Source organism: Protopterus annectens, chromosome 11.part0 (genome assembly GCF_019279795.1).
Source record: "Protopterus annectens isolate FY-2018-M chromosome 11.part0, PAN1.0, whole genome shotgun sequence".
In the NCBI taxonomy this organism is placed as follows: domain Eukaryota; kingdom Metazoa; phylum Chordata; order Ceratodontiformes; family Protopteridae; genus Protopterus; species Protopterus annectens.
In genome coordinates, this window is record NC_056745.1 from 218820454 (window position 1) to 218844318 (window position 23865).

Sequence of the window (23865 nt, forward strand, 5' to 3'; positions counted from 1 at the left end):
TTTTCCCTCCGATTTCTGATTCAGACTAAGATGATAGTTCACTTTTTGATTCACCCTGTCAGGGTTTCTTTTTCTCTGGGACTATTGCTAGAATGTGCCAATGGTTTCAGTGGGACATCACTGAGGTTTCTCAGTCCCTCACAAAGTGCAATACGTTACACAAAAACGTTCCGGAACCTACACCCATTCCTCCTATTCTGTCATCTTTAGAGAATGTGTGTGTTACTGTCTGCATTTTGTCTGTTAGTCATTCAGCTGCCCAGAAAAAGGTAGGTAGAATGTTTAAAATTCCTCAGTCTTGTAAATTTGTATACACAATTCCCAAACCTAACCTAGCGGCTATAGCCTTAGTTAATCCCACTGCTGCTAAGCACTTAGTTAATTCCAGTGCTACTCTTTCTGATAAGGATGGGAACATTATTGATAGGTATGGGAAATGTATATTCTTTTGCAAAGTTGGTTTACAGAATTCTGAATTGTCAGGTTCATATGTTAATTTTCTGAAAGACTATGAAAATATAAGGAATGTTTTATCTGGAGTTTCATCTTGTGAGGAAAAATCTGCTTTCTTTTGCACTGGTCAGTACTCATTGCTTGCAGTGTGTTTATGACTCTGATACTTCTTCCAGGGCTATTGCCACTTGTATTGTTTTAAAAGGTTTGCATGGCTGCATTCTCAGAACCTTCCAGATACTAAACATGAGATTTTAAATTCTCCCTTGGATAATTATTGTGTTTGGCTCCTCTGGCGTAGAGGTGATCAAAAAGTGTGATGAAAGCATACCTCTCAACCATACCAAATTACATGGTAAATACCGGTTTTGAGGGCAAAATATAGGGTGCCATGAATTCCCAAGTGGCCCCTTTAATTTCTGAATTTCCCAGTTTTTTTTTTTGAAGTTTTTTTTTTTGGACTGTTCCTGATGTCATCACATGCACAAGCATGAGGCACACAGCTGCTGAGCCATTACTACTAAATTTAAATTTACCGGTCCGCGGGTTTAATTCAGGCTCAGTGCGAGTGTGCACAGCACTTCTTTCTTCAAAAAGCTCCAGGTAATGTTACTTAATTATTTGGACTGGTAGCTGCATTGATATTATTTGAATGTTTAACACTGTGGTGTGTTTGGACCTGTGTTTTTCTCACGGGAACGGTCTTTTGTTTATACTGCATTGATTTGGTTATGTATACAAGAGAAACAGCTATTGATCTGCATAGGTTCCTTTGCATTTTGGACTCATGTTAGTTCCTCTGCATTTTACAAGTGTGTGTGTGTAGTTCTTTTGTATTTTGGACTCAAATGGTAGTTCCTTTGCATTGTGTGTGTGTAATGCCCCAATTAGTTATAACTGATAGTTAAGGTTACTCACACTCAAACCCTGTACCTTGGGTACAAAGAGCAAAAGCCTAAATTCTCAACACATACCACCAATTATGATTCAAGGAGTTTCTCAACTGTCCAAAGTTGCACAGAATGTTTGGCTCATTCTTTCGTCTGTTCCTCTTCAAATTTGTGGTTTTCTGGCAAATGCGTGAGAACTGAATTCACTAAATAATAACCATTTAAGTTTCAGTCTTCCTATCTTTCAGAAAACGCATGGTAACAAAACATTGATTTCTAGCAACTTTCTAAAGTTGTACAAGCAATGTTTTAAATGGGTCACTGGTTTTAGGCCTTTGTCCCCCGCCCCCCAATACATTTTGGCTTTTTCAAAATTTCTTGTGCTCCATAGTTCTTCAGGGGGAGAGATATTTAGTGCTGCTTATGCCAAGTCTGTTTGTGTTAGTAGCACAACAGGTAGTATACTTGCTTTTGATGCAGAAGGCTGTGGGTTCTGCTCCCACAGTATGTAGATGGATTGCTGATACTGTACTGTGTTGTACTTTTAAATGAGGTAGATGCTGCAGTCCTAAGAATGTCTCCTTTGGTGGAGATACCTAGTAACTATGAATCTGTTATCAGTTTGCCATCCATTCCCTTTTGCAATATTTCTAGCTCATTTTTTTAAATGTAGCATAGGCAATTTATTCTTCAAGGGTAACAGGCACTTTATTTGTAGGTGAAACAATGAAATATAAAGTTGTTTTCTAGCAGCAAGCTCTTCATTAGTTACAGATCTCTTTAATGTGGAATTATTTAGATGACTTTTGCATTTTCTTTGAATGTGAGTTTCAAGGGCAGGGACGTTTTAATGCTAAATCTATTTTCATTGTGAGACTATATTGCTTTGTTTAGCAGATGTCTTAGTGTTTGTGTTATAAAATGTAAAAAGTTTTAAATGAAATACAAATAATCATTGTAGAAGTAAAGCAGTATGCACATTACAATGTTTATGGTAAAAGGGACAAAATAATCAAGTAATGGGACATTGGAATGACTGCAATGGGGAGAGCTGTGTATGAGGGCTCCATTTGACCATGATTTTGTGAGTGGAGAAGGGTGGTAAACTCAGACAGCCCCATGCGGCACAAACTCTAGCTACACCACTGATCAGAAGGCCATGGAGAATGTCTTTTGGAGGTCCTAGCAAACTGTAATATTCTTTTGCTAAGATTAGAATATTGCCTAACATTAAATGCCCTACTTTTTCCACAAAACCCACATACTGTAAGTTACCAAAAACAAAATCCTAAGGTTCATCATCTTCTCCATTCCCAGTGAATATCATTGCTACATGTTTCAAATAACAGGTTACCATTTTTTACAGAGCCTGGGGCCATATGTCTGTTCTTCAGTTTGAGTTTGAAAGTTAGTATCCCACAATTCCACTGGAGTGGGCAGGGTTACACAATTATTTATGCAAATTTAATGTTAATCAGCATACAGATTTGTACCCATTTTTCATGGGCCTTTGTCCAGATTTTTAATGATTCCAGGTTGAGAGGTATGGATGAAAGGGGCAAGCTGATCCAAGGAATCTCCAAGATTTTTCTGCTTTCCATTTCCAAGTTGTCCAAGAGATTTTCTTTGTCTTCTTCCATTTTTGTCAGGAAACAATAAACCGTCTCAGCAGAATTCAGGTAAACAGATGTTTAAGAAGGAATGGCAAGGGAGCTCCAAAAAGAAGTCTGTATCCTCCCAAACCAAGGACAGTCCAATATGTTGGAATGACTGTTCAGGAGACCTTGTGACCCACTCCCACCCTAGCTCCCGTTTTCTTCCAGAAAGTCTTAATCTCAGTTTTTCTCTTTGACAACAGATTGCTTCACAGAAACTGGTGCTGAATTTCATTCATTAAGGTTACAGATAGCACTGGGAGAAAATTCTTCCTTTGTAAATCATAGTTTCCAAGGAGACATTCTTTGTCATCCAGATCAGACTGTTTTTGTCCCCACATGTTCTTTATCATATGCTGCCCCAAGGACTGATAAAACCACTTCCTCCTTCCCACGCATGTAAGGGTTTTTATTCAAGAATGTTCCTAGTGCCAAAGAATGAAAATGCTTGGAGACTAGTTCTGGGTCTTTCTTTTTTAAACCTGTTTGTGCTAGTGCCGTAATTCAAAATGATGTCCTCTGATCTCTTTTTCCTCTTGAGTTTTCTGGTAACACTAGCCTTATAAGATGTTTTTAATCACATCTCTATAAATCCAGACTTCAGATGTTTCTTAAGGTTTTGTACATCTGGGTTCATAGGTTCATACTAGGCTATCTGCCCTAGGGCATTTATAAGCCTAGCCAGTGTGTGTTTGGCTTTCGCCACCCATTTTAAATTAATTTTGCTATGCCCTTTTTCGAGGTTAGTATACTGTGCCTCTGTCCAACAGTGACACAGAAGTGATACCCGGGGTAAACCCGGGGTGACATTATTAGTTCTCTAGCTTAACCTTTGGACTATCCATTGTACTAAGGGTGTTCACAAATTGTCTAGCTCCAGTTATAGCTCATTGCAGGCTACATGGTATCCACATTTTCCCATGTTTAGATGACTTGCTTATCTTTGCAGAGTCAAAGTTTCAAGAATCTCTTTTTGGGTGAGAGATATCTTACACAAGCTCAGATTCAAAGAGAGAATCTCTTTTTGGATGAGAGATCTCTTACACAAGCTCAGATTCAGAGAGAGAATCTCTTTTTGGGTGAGAGATCTCTTACACAAGCTCAGATTCAAAGAGAACAGTCAAAAGTCTTTCTTGACTCCCTCACATAGGTTGTTTAACTGCAATGTCTGCAAGAAACCACAGTTCAAAGAGCTTTTCATCCATAAGGAAAAATAGATCCTTATTTACATCTGTTGCTGAGGTTTTCCACTCAGACATCTGTCACTGTGAGTAAATACCTCAGGAATGTGGATCGTATGGTATCTATGATTCTCACAATACCCCTGGCAAGACTTCACATGAGAAAGATATAGTGGTATCTGAAATCTCTTGTGTCCCAGTGTCAACATGCTTTATCTTTTCAAGTCCCATTCCTGGGGTTTGTCAGAAGAGAAATCTTTTGGTGGAGACAACAGATATCCTTAAATCCAGGTCTCCCTTTCTTCTTCCGTCCTCCAAAGCAGTGAGTCATCATAGATGCTCCAGACTTTGCTGGGGAAGCAGTTTCAGAAAGGATAAAGGTGCAGGGGTTGTGGAACATTAAGGACAGATGCACATAAATATCTAGGAGATGATTGTCATGATCAATCCACTTGACTCTGAACCATCTTTGGCCCCAGGATCACTTCAGAGTGGTTTCAAACAATGCAAACCAAGAACCGCTACAAAAATTACAAAACCAGAGACTGAAAAGTAGCACAACCACAGAGGAGAACAGTACTATGTATTTATTAATGGATTAAATGCTTTCATCTAACAATAATGTTGGACTTCTTCATTGTGAAGAACTGTAGTCAGACGTAGTGTACATAGTACTGTTTCCCCAGTGGTTGTGCTACTTTTCAGTCTCTGGCTTTGTGCTTTCAAACAATACCAGTCATGTACTACATCAACGGCAAGAGAGAACCAGGTCTTACCCTGTTTTCAGACTAGCCATGTTAGCTTGGATATGGCTTAACAACACAGTCTCACTCTACAGGCATCATACATTGTCAGAGCAAAATTGCTTGACAGCAAGCTGAGCAGGTCAGTGCAGACCCTCACAAAAGGAAAATAGATCAGGGGTCTTCCAACATTTGATCCATTTGTGGGGACTCCCTCTAGTAGATCTTGTTGCCTCCTGTTTGAACAATCAACTGGCAAGGTTCTGTTCCAGGGCACACTGCAAGAAAGCCTGGAACACAGATGCTTTTTCTTTTCTTTGGACAGGAAAGTCCTTGTATGCTTTTCTACCTTTTGCACTAATGTCCATGGTACTGTTGCACTTTTAACTAATGGGATTTCCTGCAGTGGAATCCCTTGGTGGCCCAACTAACAGAGAATTTTCATCTTCTCCTGAAGTCATCAGATGCCTTGACTTATGTCAAGACATTTGGGTATAAAGGGAGTTGGCCAGCATCATAACCTCAGTTCCTTCTTGCTGTTGGAGTGCGAAGCAGAGTGCTAGTCAGTGCATCAGTCTGTCCACACCAGGGAAAGTAGACACAAAGCTAAGTATCCCATTGGAAAGCTTATCTTGTGGTTCTTGACTAATGTCATAGAAAATTAATGACAATCAATGCTGTGGCAAGCTGATACCACACTGGGACTTGAACTCATTTTGTGCAACTTGTTTGGCCCCAGAACATGCTGTACCTAACTGTTGGATTTGTGCTTGCTTTAACAGTAGAACAATCAAGCATAGGGTGCATTACTGAGTCGCTAGAGCTTTCATGTACTATGTCTGCCGGGTGAGCTAAGGTTGATTTTTCCTAGGTGTAAGAATGAAAAGCACCCAAAACTTAGGGTATTGGGTGACACTCATTTGCCGATTACCAATCTACTTAGGCTCATTCTCATCAAAGAAGGTGGGACACCTTGCAGACCTCTCTGACAACTGCAGTTGTTGTGAAACAGGCCTTTATCAAGACCCATTCAAAGTCCAATATGTAGCTGGGTATGTCTACTTCCACACAAACTGAAGGACTTAGCTTGATGGTTGGTTCCAGAGCTGCTTCACAGGTTCTGGCTTCCGACGACTGCTGTCAAACTAACAAAGGGATGTCCAGTTTCTCGTCATCAAGATATCACCTCAGTTCGCCATCCTTTGGGATTTGACTGCCTGCCCGCATCCCTGCCCTAGTGAGGATGTTGCCCTTGGGTCCAAGCCTAAGGTCTCACACAAAAAGGCTGCATCCAGCTTGCCCCAGCTGAGGCCTACTGGCTACCACTCCCAAACTCAGGCCTTTCAACAGGGCCTAGTTAGGTTGGCTGAGGATTTGATCACCATAGTCTGATCCAGATGCCTCTTTTTTTTCCCAGATTCTGCCCCTGAATCTTGTCCTGCTAAAAGAAAAAGGGATATTTTCCCCAGGAGTTGCCTGATTCTTTTAACAATTAGGATGATAATGATGAATTCACCTTTGAGGAAGGTTTATCTATTGCTCCCTATGTGGATTCTGATTCTAATGAGAATCTTGCATCAGCCTCCCTCACCCCCACCCCCAGGGCATTTCCTTTGGGGATGCCCTACATGCCTTAAGGAAACACTTTAAATTGGAAGCACAGGGCTATGCACAATCCAAGAAGAGGGTTAGGAAATTTTTAAAACTCCCTGACCATAAACCTTTTGCCATTCCTCCAGTCTTAAAGGTGGTGGATGATGTCTTACTGGATTCTTCCTTGCTGCCAGATTCCCACCCCCCTGCTCCTTGGAAACCTGATAAACTTTACAGGGTTCTGGATTCCCACAGACACCTTTTCAAGAACTCTGCAGCAATTCCTGAAATGGTGACTCAGTGCCCCAAGGGAGGTAAAGCGAGTACTTCCAAAAATCCCTTGCCAACTGACAAAGCAGCGCTTTGGATAGTTTTGGAAAGAAAGTCTACACATCTGCTACCCTAGTCATGAGGGCTCTGAATTGCCCACTTCATATGGTGAAGTATCAGGAAGCCATTTTAGATCAGATGAAGCAAGAACTGGTGAGGATCAAAAATAAGGCTCTCTCCTAATGAGCTGCTAGACTTAAGCAGTTCTTGCTCTGAAGTAGCTAAGCATGCCTTGCACTGCAGCTGTGATGCTCTGGAAGCTTCCAGCAGGGCAGCAACAACATGATCCATCATTAGAAGACATGCCTGGCTGAGAGAACAGTTCCTCCCTGCACATGTGAATTCCAGTCTCTTGGAAGCTCCTTTGGACAAAGATTTCCTTTTTGCCCCCCAAGGCTGAATCCTTACTTAAGAAGATGTAGAATAAGACCATGCAAATGGTGAAGGACTTTCTTCAGGTTCAATATCTTCACTGCAACTGCAGTTACCTTACCAAACACTGTTCCCTTCTGGCCGCCTAGTCTAAGCCTAGACGTAGGCGACTTCAAAGGGAAAGGAGTCAAAGGCAACACCAGTGACAGAGACAGTGGTAGTCAAATTCCAGTAGGCCTCTGGGATCCTGCCAACAGGGACCCAGCAGGAAGCAATCATAACTCTTCCATGATGCTCCCACCCCTCACTCCCTCCTTTACCCCTCTCAGACTAGGAGGATGACTGTCCTTCTTAAAGAATTGGATTGTCATTACCAGAGATAAATGGGCACTGAAAATCATTCTAAGAGGTTAAAAACTCCAGTTCAAACAGCCTCTAATTTGATCAGGTTTCCCAGATATTCCCCCAACCTAGAAACAGAGGCCTTAAAGCAAATACAGCTCTTATGCTCCCAAGGCTCTGTGGAACCTATTAACAAACACATCACAAGGAAAAGGATTTTACTCAAGGCTTTTCCTAGTTCCCAGAAAAGAGGGTACCTGGAGGCTGATTCTGGTCCTGTCAAGGAAAAACAGATTCTTGCAGGTACAAAAATTCAACATTCTATCCCTTCTAAAATTGCTACCCATGATCTCACCCAACACTTACACTGTAATCTTAGATCTAAAGGCTGCATAACTCCACATCCCTATAGAAAAATCTCACAGGAGGTTCTTAAGTTTCAGAGCAGGTGTGAGGCATTATCATTTCTGTGCTGTGCCCTTTGGCTTGTCTACTGAACCCATGGTTTTCACAAAATGCCTAGCCTGGTGATAATCTTCTACAAGCCAAAAGACATTCAGATTTAATCCTACTTAGATGACTGCCTCATTCAAGCAACAGATCTAGAAAAACTCAAAGCGGATCTGTTACACTGAACAGATCCTGGCTTCACTGGTATTCACCATCAGTATCCAAAGGTCTCAGACCAGCCCCACAAACAGGATTGTGTTTTTGGGAGCTTTGCTGGACTCGTCACTTGAGAAAGCCTTCCTTCCCCCAGACAAGGTTACCATCATAGCTGTGTACTTCCAAAAGCTCCTCCTCAGGAAATACCTCACAGCCAGAGTTCCTCAGAGCTTTGGGTTACATGGCCTGTTACATCCTCATGATCCACCTGGACAGACTACATATGAGGAAGCTGCAGTGGTACCTCAAAAATGTTTGGTGCCAACATTTTCTATCCATCAACTTCAGGGTGAAGCTTCTCCCTTGTCTCAGGAAAGTGTTAGCCTAATGGGCCCAAGCATGCTCCCTTAACCTGGGCGTTCTCTTTAGGTTTATCCTTCAGGACCAAACTCTGACTTTAGATGCCTTGGAAATAGCTTGGAGTAGCCTACTACAACAACTTGTAGACTCAGGATAGATGGGGACTCCCAATTCATGAACAAACACATCAACCTAAAAGAACTTTTGGCAGTTCAAAATGGTCTGATTGCCTTCAGAGATGAATGGAAACCAGGAGTACTCCTAGTAAAGACAGACAGTACCACAGTTATGTGGTACATAAACAAGCAGGGGTGACTTGCTCTTACCCTCTGTCACCTAGATATGAACCTTTGAGAAACAGCAAACTCTCTAGGTCTGCACCTCATGGCACAATACCTACCAGGCAAAATGAGTCAACTGGCAGATCACCTAAACAGGAGCCTGTGAGACCCTCATGATTAGCAACTGCATCGGGAAGATTTTCTCAGTCTAACCAAAGAATGGGGTGTGCCAGAGATGGACCTTTTTGCCATCAAAGAAAAAGCTCACTTGAAAAAGTTTTGCTCAAGGTCAACCTGAAAGACAGATGCCTTCTCCTTACCTTGAACAGGTCAATTCCTGTAATACCCTTGCTCCCCAGGGTACTGCTGAAGATGAGGAAGGGCAAAGAGTCATTCTTATAGCCCCAGACTGGCCAGGGCAGCACTGGTATCCTCTAATGCTCAGCTTAACCAAGAAGGAGTCATGTTTGCATCCCCAATGAGTGGACCTATTAACAAAGAACAAGGGCACCATCATACACCCCAACCTGAACACACTCAGATTGACACTTGGATGATACCTTGACCCCCTGGAGGGGGGCACACCAGGACAAGCAAATCCTGGGCATTCTAAAAGAAACCAGGAGGCCTGGCACAAGAAACTCTTACTCTACAAAATGGAAGAGATTCACTATGTGGTTCAGACAAAAGGGACAGTGCCATCTTCAAGCTGAGATGTCTCTGATCCTTTCATACTCACCAGGACTTTTTGACAAAGGACTTTCTTATTCCTCTGTTAAAATGTGTGCTTTAGTATTTTCAGCTTATCTGCCTACTCAAACCTCCCTCTCTTCTCTCATCCTGTCATGAAACCGTTCCTGAGAGGGGTTACCTACATGAGACCCCATAGGAAATCTCCTGTTCTCCAATGGGATCTGTTTTATTTTGAAGATCACCTTCCCACATTTTGAGCCAGCTGGCTCTGCAGACATCAGATTCCTGACCTAAAAGACAGCATTACTGATAGCTGTTACTTCAGCTAAGAGAGTTTCAGACCTTCACTCCTTTGATTGTGTGGAACCTTTCATCACTTTCCACCCCGACAGAGTCTGTCTTAGGAACTACCCTGCCTTTATGCCTAAAGTAGTTACAGAGATCTCTCTAAACCAGACCATCCACCTGCCTACCTTCTTTCTTAACCCTCAAAATAAGGGAGAAATCTGACCATCTTTTTATGGCCATTGCCTGTAGCTTTGAGGAGAAATACAAAAAAACAGTGCACCAGGGTGACACACAATAGCATTTAATAGTACAAAAATAAAAAACTGAACAGAGGTAAGCGCTTTCACAACAGTAGTTGCTTCATCAGACGTCCAGTTTCTAAACAATCTCCAAATGGATCTCCCACTGTATCTTGTTTTCGTACACCCATCATGGAAAAAAGTCTCCAGACCCTCTGAGGTCACACTCCACTAGGGCTACTGCTACATCTACTGCCTTTCTTAAAGGGGTGGCCAGTAAGGACATTTTGGAAGCTGCTACTTGATCCTCTGTGTATACATTCACCAAACATTATCACCTTCCACCTTTCAAGTCCAGAGTGGGGTTTGCTACTGCCATCTTGCAGGAAATCCTTTCCTCTATGTAAACTTTGTGTCCACCCTCCTTTCAGCTTTGGGATTCATCCCATCAGTTATGACTGCAATAGTGATACACAAAGAACATAGTATAGTTGTGTGCACTTAGTAAAAGTTGATATTTAAGTGTATTCACTGTTGCAGTATTCTTTCCCTCCCTCCCTCTTTCCCCATGGGATTGGGGTGATTGTTCTGTCTACTTGCAGGTTGTTCCCTCCTTCTCTGTACTTACTCTGGAGTTTCTGAGCTTATGCCCTTGAACATAGAGTGCTGTTAGGAGAGATCCTACTTGTTGGGGCAAGAAAGTACTGAGAGTATGGCACTGGCTTGACTCCCTTTATACCCAGATGTCTTGACAAGGTGTCTGCTGGCTTCAGGAGGAGGAGGAGAAAATTCTGTGGTAGTTGGGCTGGCTAAGAGCTTCCATGGGAGGAGATCCTATCAGTTATGAGTGCAACAGTGAATACATTTGGGCATCTACATTATGGTAAGTGTACCGCAAGCTTCCTCACAGACTGGATCTAGTTGCACAAGAGCAGGGTTGTTTGATGCACTCTGACATCAAGCAACTTCAATTGACGGCCTGGATGATAGCGTCTTAATTTCTTTTAGACACCTGTTTACTGGTGACACGCAGCAGGTACCAATGGGGGCAAGAAAGCCTGCTACTAGAAAATCATATATTAACAAATGGAAAAGGTTTTCCAGTTGTTGCCAACAACAAAACCATCACCCATTCAAGGCTAGTTGTTCTCTGTTTTTACAATATTTGTGGGAGTTACTATCCTTTGGCCATTCTTATTCCTCTGTCAGGGTTCATTTATTGGCCATTTCAGCATGCACCACCCATAGAACCTCCTCTTTCAAGACAGTCTCATGTCAAAATGTTCTTTAAAGGGGTTTTTGCTTAAGAAGCAGCCAAGTGAACCTCTGGCCCCTCCTTGAGATTTTAATTTTGTGTTAGAGAAACTAACACTTGCTCTAGTTGAACCAGTTACTCTGGTTGTCTTGCGCTTCTTAACATGGGAAACAGTTTTATTGATTGCTCTGATCTCTGTAAGAAGGGTATCTGAGTTGCAAGCTCTTATGGCAAGTCAATCCTACCTGTTTTCCTTAGGGACAGGGTTTATTTGAGTACTAATCCTTCAGTTATGCCTAAAGTGGTATCCAAGTTTATTATAGGTCAAACTATCCATTTCTCCATTTTCTTTACTGAATCTAAAAACGAGGGAGAAAGGATGTCCACAGGGTACTATCTTAACAGAACTGTATCTCTCAGATCTTCAGATCAGTTGTTTATTTCTTGTGAAGGTAAAAAGGGACAACATGTGTCTCACCATAGCAAATATACTCCAGGCAAGGTCATGGCCCTTTATACCATGGCTTTGACTTCATCTATGGTGTTTTGTAAAGGGATGGATTCCAGAAGCTGCAACTGGGTCCTCTGTACATACTTTTTAAAAGCAGTATAAGCTTGACTCCTCCTTAGGTCCAGATCAGGCTTTGAGAAGACCATTCTCTGGACTCTTCTCCTTCCACCTCCATAATGTAGTTATCCTGTATAGCTAAGGCTACAACAGCAGTAATCAGTATGATGAAAATAGTACAGTTGTGTAAGTGGAACTTACCATAGCAGTAAATGTTTGAATGATCACTGCTGTGGTAGCTGCTCCCTCCCTCCCCCTTATTTTTTATGTGTATTTTATGCCGTTGTGTGGATATTTAGGTTTTGTTGTGCCTAGTGTAGTCTTTTTATAGATCCCTCTTTCTGATGACAGCAGAACTCTGAATGGCTTTGTGCCCAAACATGTTTTAGTCAGCTCAGCTCAAGCTGCTTGACTCACTTTGGGTGAGTGTAAGGTACCCTGAAACTTTAGAAGCTGGCCAGCCATTCTGTCCTTGGCAGAAGGTAATGCATATAGCTAAGGATACTAAAGCAGTTGGCTGGATTAAGGTTCTTGGCTTTATCCAGTAACAAGTTTTAAAAGAATACAGCAGAAAGTGTCCAAAGTAGCTCTGATATCACCTATTTATTGGAGGTCGCAGTACAAACAGGAAAACACTCAAAACATAAACACCCAAGCGTCCTGATGCAGCAGATGCAAAATAAAAGGACCCGTACTCTTCAATTAATATACCATTCCCAATTTCAAACCACCAATTACAGTACTGGTCTACTTGGAGCGTTATAGAAGCACTGTGATTGGTGGTTTGAAATTGGGAATGGTATATTAATTGAAGAGTTTGGGTTCTTTTGTTTTGCATCTGATGAAGTCTACATTGATGAAAATGCATCAAGATGATTGGGCGTTAATGTTCTGAATGTTTTTCTAGTTTGTACTGCGACTTGCAATAATTTGGTGATATTGGAGCTACTTTGGGCACTTTGTGCTGTTATTTCTGGTTCCTTTTTACAGCACTAGCTTCGTATTTTGAAGTTTTAAAAGATAACTAAAAAATAACATTGAACATAAAGCTGTGTTCTAGCAAATAAATAAATACACAATTGTAGAAACAAATCTGTATCTGGTTTTCATGTCTCCATAGAGACAATCTGATAAAGAATAATAAAAACAGAATACTTCTTTCTTTCATTGGCTAGGAGATCATGTTTTCTGAAAGCATTCAAGTGTTTTCTCATTCTGGGAGAGCAATAAAAATAAGCCAAAACCAGACATTAGTTAGAAGAAGTACAGGTTGCACCATGTGTCTTAGCTGTCTCTCATTTTGGGACATTTATTCCTGTTCGGAAGGTAAAACTTAAATATTCAAAGATGGACATAGTTTTGTGCATTAATATTAAGTTATTACTTTTTTGGGGTGTATTTTTTTTTGGAGGGCTTTCAATAAAACAAAACATTTTGTAAGATGTGACATAGGCTTAAATGGATGTGACAAGAAACTACTGTATAAAAGGTGAACGTGCCAAACATTAATGTATGTAAGTAACCCAAAAGCTGGAACTAGATACTTAAAAAAGGTGTGGGAATAATAACTTTTCAACATAATGACCCTTACGATACTATCTTTAAATGTTAATGGTCTCACAGATGTATACAAAAAAGAAACATTTAGAGTACAAATAGTTATTCTACAGGACAAACTTTTGGAAAGAACTGAACATGTGAATTTGGTAAAGAAAGGTTTTTATTGCGTTTATTCAACAGAATACCTGGGACAAAAGAAAGAGGCATACTTATATTAATTGCAAGATGAACTCCAGTAGTGATAGAAGAAGATAAAAAAGATAATGGTAGCTACATAGTACTAACGGTCTCCTGGCAAGAGAGGAGGATTACACTGGCATGTATTTATGTTCCACCTAAAACTGCTAAAATAGAGCTTAAACAAATTGTGAGAAATAATCAGTTTTCAGCAGGGAATATTACTTATAGGTGGGGGACTAGAATTTAATTTGCAGCAGGGAAGATGTGTCTGGGGGGCCCAGAAGAGAAAATATAAAAAGGTGGGTAGATTTTTGAAGAAACATATGAAACTATTTGGCATGGAAGATGTGAGTTCAGTAGTAGGAGTTTAGAGTGAATTTAGATATTATTCTCCAAGATACAAAAACTGGGCCAGGCTAGATAGAACTTCACAGGAACATGTGCATTTAATTGAAAGTTTTGATATGCATCCAATAACTATTTCAGATCACACACCAGTAATGATGAAAATAAAAATGCAGGGTAATGAAATAAAAATGAGACACTGGATCTTTCCCACCTATCTTTTTAAAAGAAATGACTTTAAGGAATGGGTAGTAGAAATTATTCAGGAGGTATTAGAGAAGACAGAAATTTCTTCTGAAAGCATAGCTAGGGATTGGAATAAAATTAAAGAGGAGTTTAAAAATAGGGTGGAAATTAAAGAAAGACAGATATGGTTAAGAAGGAACAAGAATTATTTAGAGGGACTGATAAATATTAAAGTATTGCAGAGTAGGGGAATCTCCCAGAACAAGAAAAGGAGCAACTGCAGAATGCTAAGCAGAAAATAAAGGATTACCTCGATAATATGAGTTTAGAAATGTTGCTGTTAAGCACTGTTTTGTGATAATGCCAGAGGACAAAAACTTTTAGTGCAACGACTCAGGTAACAGAAAGAAAGGGTAGTCACCAAGCTTAGGGAGCCGATAACAAGAGATCCTGTAGAGGTAAGAAATATTTCAGAAATTTTATGAAAAGTCTGTATAACGCAGAGAAATATGGAGATTGGGAAAAGGTAAAAATGAAAATGTTTATGGAAGAATTAAATATGCCAAAGTTAGAGGTAGATGAGGCTCAATTACTATTAGTTAGGATAGGATGTAAGAAAATATCACTGTTGTTGCCAGGTCTTAATAGAGAAAGCATTTGACAGAGTAAGCTGGGAGTTTATGAGCAGGGCAATGGAAACATTTGCATTCCCTGAGAAAATTATAAGGTTGATTAGGAAGATATATGAGAGATCGGAGGTGAAAGTTAAAGTGGGTGGGTTCCTCTCTCATAATTTCTGGTTGAGCAAAGGAAGCAGGGGTGTCCTGTTTCCCCTTTGTTATTTGCACTATATTTAGAACCATTGGCACAGAGAATGAGAGACTCAGAAATTCAAGGATACATTTGGTATGGTATCCAAGAAAAGCTTTCTGTGTTTGCAGATATTATTTTAAACCTGACAAAACCAGAAATGGAACATTTTGAGGCAGTTTCAAATCTTTTTGAAATACAAAAGTAATGAATCTAAAACAAAGGCAATAGCTGTAAATTATGTACCCGCACAGGAATTGGTTCAGGCATAGCCATATTTATGGGGACATAATAAAATGAAGTACATAGGAGTATGGATTAAAAACGATTCTGGTGTTGCAGCTAAGGATATGTGGGAAGAGACAAAACAAAAGGTAGTACAAAAACTGAGAAATTGGAAGCTCTGTTGTATGGATGTGGATAGCAAGATACAGGCAGTTAAAATGTTTTTAGTCCCTTTAGGTTTATACAGTGGTCAGGCATATTTTTTATCAAGCAGAGGAGAAGTTGTGGGTAGCAATTAATAGAGTTGAAGGATTTTATCTGGGAGGAGAAGAAGATGGCAAACATCAAGTGGGATAAGTTGATTCTTCTAGTTGAAGAAGGTGGTTTGGGTTTACATGATTTGAATGGATATTTCATACTAAGTTAAGATTCCTATACAGAGCACAAGCAGAAATGTATAATTCAGAGTGGAAACGGATGATGATGAAAAAGGGGGTTAGCTCAAGAAACAAGGAGAGACTGAGATTTTTGATGCAGATTCTTAATGAAAATAACAATAGCCATGCAGAATATTATATTTATAAAGTAGCAGAAAGTATGCTAAGAACTAAGCTAACATTTAAATGGATAGGGATGAGTACAATTAGGGATACAGACAATAATCAAGAGGGGGCTGGAATTTATTGGCGAAAACTGGTAAAAGAAGCAAGGTATTGGGAGCAGTTAGAGAGGGAAAGATAACAGAATGGGAATAGGCCAAGAATTTATTTGGACTGCAGGATAGAGATTGCCTTCCCTATCAAGGATTGATATCGGAGTATAGGCAAAGAGAAACAAACAGTGCTATCCTGAGTGAAAGACCATCACTGGTAGATTATTTAGTAGAATCTAGAACCAAAGCTGCTGTTAAAGAATGAATAATTAGTAGAGCATACAAAATATTGCATGATAACTATAGGAATCAATCGGAGGAGCTTAGAAAGGATTGGGAAGAGAGATTGGATAAGCAATTCAAAAAGAAACAATGGTGATATGTGTATGTCTCCCACATATGCAACAAAGTTTAGAAGATTTATGATCTTTGCTTGGAAGTGTTTACATAGGTATTTTTATACCACAAGTAGACTCCAAAGAATTTTTCTTCAGGTAGATAGTAAATATTGGAGGTGTGATGGGCAAGAAAGAGGTAACTGAAAATATATTTTCTGGGAGTATAATGAGATGGCAAACTTTGATTCCCTGCAGACTGCTCTGTCAGACATACTGGGTGAGCAGATTGGTGTAACTTATAAAACATTTTTTGAGCTATGATATAAAATCAGAATTGCCTAGACATGTGCCTTGCTGAGTCTAATTATAGTGGCTGCCAAAAAAGCAATTACTAGAAAATGGCAATCAAAGTCTAAACCAGTTTTAATATGAGTGACTATAGTATCAGAGATAAAACTGGAATTTGGATCTTTAGAAAATGTTAGCAGCAAATTGCATAGAAAAAATGGGAGTTGTGGGAGCAATACATGCAGAGGAGGAAAGAGATTTAAAATAAAGGCTTTGAATGAGCTACAGTGGATATAAAACATATACACACCTCTGTTAAAATGCCAGGTTTTTGTGATATAAAAAATGAGACCACAATAAATCATTTCAAAACTTTTCCCACCTTTAATGTGACCTATAACCTGTACAATTCAATTGAAAAACAAACAAATCTGTTATGGGAAAAATATAAAAAAATAAAAATCTTATGATAAGCTGGTTGCATAAATGTGCACACCCTTAAACTAATACTTTGAAGCACCTTTTGATTTAATTACAGCATTCAGTCTTCTTGGGTAAGAGTCTATCAGCATGGCACATCTTGGCTTGGCAGTATTTGCCCACTCTTCCTTGCAAAAGCACTCCAAATCTGTCAGATTGCGAGGGCATCTCTTGTGCACAGCTCTCTTCGGGTCACCCCACAGATTTTCTATTGGATTTAGGTCTGGGCTCTGGCTGGGCCATTCCAAAACTTTAATTTTCTTCTGGTGAAGCCATTCTTTTGTTGATTTGGATGTATGCTTGGGGTCATTGTCGTGTTGAAATGTGAAATTCCTCTTCATCTTCAGCTTTCTAGCAGATGCTTGAAGGTTTTGGGCCAAAAGTGACTGGTATTTGGAACTGTTCATAATTCCCTCCACCTTGACTATAGCCCCAGTTCCAGCTGAAGAAAAGTAACCTCTAAGCGTTTTACTGCCACCACCATGCTTCACCATGGGGATGGTGTTCTTTTGGTGATAAGTGTTGTTTTTGTGCCAAATGTATCTTTTGAAATTGTGGCCAGAAAGTTCAACCTTGGTCTCATCAGACCATAACCCATTTTCCCACATGCTTTTGGGAGACTTGATGTATTGTTTTGCAAATTTTAGCTGGGCCTGGATGTTTTTCTGTGAAAGAAAAAGGCTTCAGTCTTGCAACCCTACCCCATAGGCCGGACATACGGAGAATATGGGAGATTGTTGTCACATGTAGTACACAACCAGTACTTGCCAGAAATTCCTGCAGCTCCTTCAGTGTTGCTGTAGGTCTCTTGGCAGCCTCCCTGACCAGTTTTCGCCTTGTCTTTTCATCAGTTTTGGAGGGACTTCCAGTTCTTTGCAACGTCACTGTTGTCCCATATTTTCTCCACTTTTTGATGACTGTCTTCAATGTGTTCCATGGTCTATCCAATGCTGTGGAAATTGTTTTGTACGCTTCTCCTGACTGATACCTTTCAACAATGAGATCCCTTTGATGTTTTGTAAGCTCTCTTAAAACCATGGCTTTTGCTGTAGCAGGCAACTGAGTAAATGTCAGAAAAATCCTACTAGGACAGCTGAACATTATTTGGAGTTAATCAGAGTCTCTTTAATTGATGGCAGGTGTGTAGCCAAGAAGACTGAATGCTGTAATTAAAGCAAAAGGTGCTGCAACAAAATATTAGTTTAAGGGTGTCCCCACTTATGCAACCAGCTTATTGTACATTTTTTATTTTTTATATTTTCCCCCTAAGAGATTTGTTTGTTTTTCAATTGAATTGCAGAGGTTATAGGTCACATTAAAGGTGGGAAAAGTTTTGAAATTATTTATTGTGGTCTCATTTTTTAACATCACAAAAACCTGGCATTTTAACGGGGGTGTGTACACTTTTTTATATCCACTGTATGTAATGTTTGACAATAGCTGGATAGATTAGAAGTAATGTAGTTACGTCAGTATGGTTTGATTGCCTATTTCATATATGGTATTTTAATGAATGTTTCTTGTCTAAAAAATATACAGGCTACTACAGCAGTGATTATTCAAGCATCTACTCTTGTGGCAAGTTCAACTTACAGAACAGTACTTTGCCTCATGTGCTTTGATTTATTATTGTCAACAGTAGGGCAGAAAAGCTAACTATAAAACAAATATATGTTTTGATATTCATTTAAAGGTGAGCCAGCTGACCATGTCTCAGAAGAAGCAGAGGTTTGGCATGAGAGCATTTCATTACTGAGTTTAGAGAAATGTAATTAAAGGTACCAAATGTATTGCCTCTTTACATCCTTATTCTTCTTATGCTCCTTCATTGGGCTGCAGTCCTTTTTATTGCAGCTGCTTCTCCTAAAGAAAGGGTAAGCTTACAGGAGTAGCGAAAGTGACAGTATCTGTTCTATTAGTGTTTTAATGCCCATGTTCATTGACGTGTTATTGAGTATTTGGGGCATACAGTGCCTGAACCAAAGTGAATAAACAGTCTGAGCATATGATGCATTCAGATGTGTTGTACTACTATTACTATTTATAAAGGATTATTTCACATTTTGCTAATTGGCACAGTCTTTTCCCTGTAGAGTTATAAGAAATGTTGTCGCACTCTGATCCAGCTTCTGATTGGCTGATAACATTCTAATATTATAATTAATATGGCTGATTAAAATAATCTGTGTTGCAATTAAAATGTGTTAACTGGATTGGTGGGTCTTGGTACCCTTTTCATCTAGGATCAGGGGTGTGTGTGTGTGTGTGTGTGTGTGTGTGTGTGTGTGTGTGTGTGCTTACCACACTGTTTTACAAAACTTAATATTTATTGTATAAATTGATAAAGGAAAACATTGTCAGGTATCTTGTTGCTCTATCTGGAGTTCAGAGTTAAGATGCCAGGTAGTTTTAGTTTTTATTTGTGTTTGCAGACAGAAAGTGTGTGAGTTAGAATTATATGGGTAAAGTATTGTCACTGCACTTTCTAGAGTATAATTTTATGAGCTTCATGTTGTTGAGGTGTAATGGATTCAGATATTTTACAGTAACTTCAAGTTTAATGAAGCTGTAAAAATAATCAAGCAGCTTATTCTTTTCCTGTATTGTCCTTCAGTTTGCACTTAGTAACTGGTCTGAATTAGACTGACATATAGTTTGTAGATGTTTACAGATAGTAATAATGAGAGCTAACTTTTGGTTTCCTTTCCCTAAATAGTTCTGCCACTGAAAGAGACGAATGGCTGGAAGCAATATCTAAGGCAATTGAAGAGTACACAAAGAAGAAAATCACATTTAATGCCAGTCGAAGCCTTGAGGAGGTACAATGTACAGCTTTTTTGGTGTGTGATATATATACCTGTAAATTTTGGGTCTGGTGGATGGTCTCCTTTGCACATTGCAGGACTTCTGTACAACTAGATGATACTTCTGTCCTTTCTGGCTCTGCTGAAAGACACGATTACTGCAAACTAGCCTTTTAAGGTAGTCAACTTCAGCGTTTATCAGGAATTTCTATATGTACTTTGAGAATCGTTAGGGCTACTTTCTGCATCATTTAGATAGTGTTGTTTCAGTATATAGTTCTAATGCTTCTCTTGAGTTTGTAGTATACAGCTCGCAAAGCTGCAGTTAAGCTTCTGTCACCAAGTGACAGGGTACTGCTAAGTGATTTTATTGTTTAAAATATTTTACTTTCACTAAAGTGCGTGGGTTCTTTGCTTAGGAAATAATCGCTCTCTCTTTTGAAGTGTTTAAAATATTCAACAACAACTTTATTCACAAGACTATCTGACCTGCAGTCATCATTACAGACTGTATTGACAAGTTGCAGATAGATACTGATCACGTTCTTAACTTTATTTACTAGAATGTAAATGTGCAGTTACACACACACATTTTGCCACTATGAATGATTGTTTACAAGGATGTAGAGGAGTTGAGACTTCAAAGATGGCTACACGCTAATTAACAGCTTGACTTCAGCTCCTCCAGTGTGAAAAAAAAAGAAACTGATATAAGGGCTAACAATTCTGCCAGTTTAAGTAAAATCCAGTAGCTGGCTAGTAAATGCACTGCCTGGATGCCAGCAAAGAAGAAACTTGGAGAGCGTGAAAGAAAATTAACTAGAAAAGGTGAAGAGAAAACTCTGAATGGGAAGAATCCTGTAGCTGTTAAGCAAAAAAGCAGTTCATGCTCCAGCTTTGGTACAAGGGATGACTTCCAGTAATTTAGAGGAAAAATTAATGAAATGTGCTCAGAGCTGATTAAAATAAATGAAACACTGAAGGATTATATCAACTCAGATAAAAGGATGGAAAGATGGAAGAAACTTTAATCAGCTATCAGATGAACTGACGAAACTACAAAAAAAAAAGTCAGAGGTTAAAATGAAGAAAACTCTGGTTGAGTACGAGACTGTTTAATGAGAGCTATTTGAAAAATGATAGAGGACAGAGCACACAGAGAAAACCTGAGATTTTCTGCTCTGCCACAGAAACTGGAAGAAACAAACTGTATTAACTTAATGAAATCACAAATTAACAAATGGACTAATTATTCCATAGCAGGATTCATTAATGGAAAGGGCACATTGTGTATGCTCCAAACCTGGCGATGAGAAACCTGCCAAGACGTTTATTAGTAAAAATGCAATCATACTAGCAGAAAGAGATGATCCTGACAAAACTGTGGCAGAAGGGTAAAGTATTAAAATTGGAGACAGTAGAATAGTTGTGGAAAGTGAATATTCACTGTGTACCAGGTAGAAGAGAAGCAAATTTATACCAAAAAGAAGCAAATGATGAGAGGCAGGTATGAGATTGATACAGTATCCAGCTGTTTTCAGAATATATTTTTTCCTGGCGGATCAAGTCATTTTTGATGCAGAACAGGCTAAGGAGGAATTACAAATGTTTGTCCAACAAAAATTGAGCCATCAAACAGAAGGGGAATCTACTTCTCATCCTTTTGATAATAAAGGCCATAGAGAGACTTTCCCAGTGAAACCTTTTCCAGTCATCCAAAAGAACTTGCTAGAAAGGCAGAAAAAAGTCACAGCAGTTGACTAGAAGAATCAGAACTATCTTGGACTTGATCCAGAGTCTGGGGTTGGGAGGGAGCTGGAGATGAACATGAAGAAGACCAGCAACACTGAAATTAATAAATGTGGGACTGTAGAACATCAATCACATTTCTGAAGTATAGCTTTACGAGAAAAATTGGCTGACAAAGATTGGAATTCTGTTAAACTTGTGGGAGGACTGAAAATCATATTACCCCACTTTGTTAATGCTTGAAAGGACACTAAAGTGAAAAAAAGTAACTAATTAAAACCATGTTTTGTTAACTAGATTTGTATAAAATTTTTCATGATATAAATTGCATGTTTATAGTAAAGCATTTTCAGTAATTGTTGCATGTTATAATGATAATAAGGTAAAAAAAGTACTTTTTTATTTATAGTTTTAAGAAATGTATACATTAAAGTGTGAACAATGAGGAAAAAAGACTGGACAAAAACTTGTTTAAGTTAATAAGTTGTAATCGTGGGCTATTGGGGTGGGGATGGAGGTGTAAAAGTGCACTGATTATAACATGTAGAGTTGAGATGTTTTCTCTTAATTTTGCATAGGAGAATGTTTGGCTTAATCTAACATGTTTTTGTGCATCAGTATGAGCATGTGGGCTTTAAAAATGACAAAACACTGTCAATGTAATGAAAAGTTTTCCTTTAAGAAGTAAATGTTCAATTTGAGTTGAGGCTTCTGCAGCTGACGGCAGTTGTACATTATGTTCTTACATTTCCATGGAGATAAGCTAATTACAGATGCGGGTAGTAAACTTTGAGAGTTGTGGCCATTGTTTGCTGAGGGGATCATAAAATTAAAAGGTACAAGGGCAGGCAGCTCAGCAAAAAATTAAGTTTGAAATTACTGGAAGTGAGTAAAGCAGTAGCAGCTTTCCTGGTACCTAAATACTTCAGTGTATTTACTAGAACAGTGCATTATTTAGTTTTATTTAAAGATAGCCAGTGCACCTTTTCTTAAGGCTAAAAGTTAATGTTTCATGAAAGCATACAAGTTATTTTCACATTTGGGAGAGGAACAAATAAAAGACAAGCACAGACAGCAATTAGTGTAAGTAGGCAGACAAAGTTGTACTGTGTACTTTTAGCATGGATATAGTTAATTTTAGGTTAGCTAACCTCTTATCGTAATGGCTACACTATCCGTATTATTTTGGAACATGAAGGGCCTCACAGGTATAGACAAAAAGCTAGGAGTTTTACATTATATTAATAAATGTAGAGTTTAAATAAGAATGCTGTATGAGACACATTTGGGAAGAAGTGAGCATGTGAATTTGATAAGGAAAGGATTTCAGAACAGAAATTCAGCAGCATCCCAAGGACACATGAAACTGAGATTATGTACTTATTGCTAGAGGAGCTCCAAGTAATAGATAATAGTACATTTGTGGTAGTAAGTGGTTACTGGCAAGGGAGTAGGATTATGCTAGCATGTATTTACATTCCACCTTAAACTGTTATGGAGTGTAAGAAAATTTTGGGAGAAATCAGCTTTCAGCAGGGAATATTATTTATCAGTGGGGACTGGAACTTGATTTGCAACAGTGAAGATGTATCTGGGGAATCTAGAATGGAAAATTTAACAAAATGGGTTAGATTTCTGAAAAAATTTATGAAAATCTTTGCTATGGAGGATGTGAATTCAGCAGCTGAAACTATGTGAGAATTTATGTATTATTCACCAAGGTATAGTAACTGGGCTAGACTAGACAGAAATTGTATTTCACAGGAACATGTGCTTTTAACTGAAAGCTTCAACACACATTCAGTAACTGGTTTCAGATCACAAGACAATAACAACTAAGACAAAAATGCAGGGCAGTGAAGTAAAAATGCAACACTGGTGCTCCTCCATCTACCTGTTAAAGAGGAATTTAAGGAATGGGTAGTGGAAATTATTCAAGAGTTATTAGGGAATATAGAAATTTCTTCAGAAGTTATAGCTAGTGATTGGGATAAAGTGAAAGTGGAGTTTATAAATAGGGTGCAAATAAAAGAAAAAGAGATATGGTTAAGGCACTGCATGAATTATTTACAGGCATTGACAAAGGTTAAAGTATTTCAGAATAAAGGGAATCTCACAAAACAAGAACAGGTGCAACTGCAGACTGCGTAAGAGACAATAAGTGAGTACTGGATAATATGCTTGAGTTTAGAAAGATTGCTGTTAGCCAGTTTTTTTATGATTAACTCCAGGGTACAAAAACTTTTAGCACAATGACTTAGGCAACAGAAAGTAGAAAGGGTTGTTGCCAAACATAGGGAGATAACAAGAAAAATATCTAGAAATGTCATAGAGGTATTAGACATATCTTGGAAATTTTAAGAAAATTTGTATAAAGCAGGTAAATGTAGAAATCAATA

At 39.0% G+C, this 23865-nt stretch overlaps 1 protein-coding gene across 1 annotated transcript in view; it reads left to right on the forward strand.

Moving 5' to 3' along the window:
* FGD6 (FYVE, RhoGEF and PH domain containing 6) overlaps window positions 1-23865 on the forward strand; it is a 1320563-nt gene that overhangs the window by 1000383 nt on the left and 296315 nt on the right. Inside the window, exon 14 of the mRNA XM_044087187.1 lies at window positions 19630-19732. Within this exon, the coding sequence (XP_043943122.1) occupies window positions 19630-19732 (103 nt within the window). The remainder of the gene's footprint in view (window positions 1-19629; window positions 19733-23865) is intronic.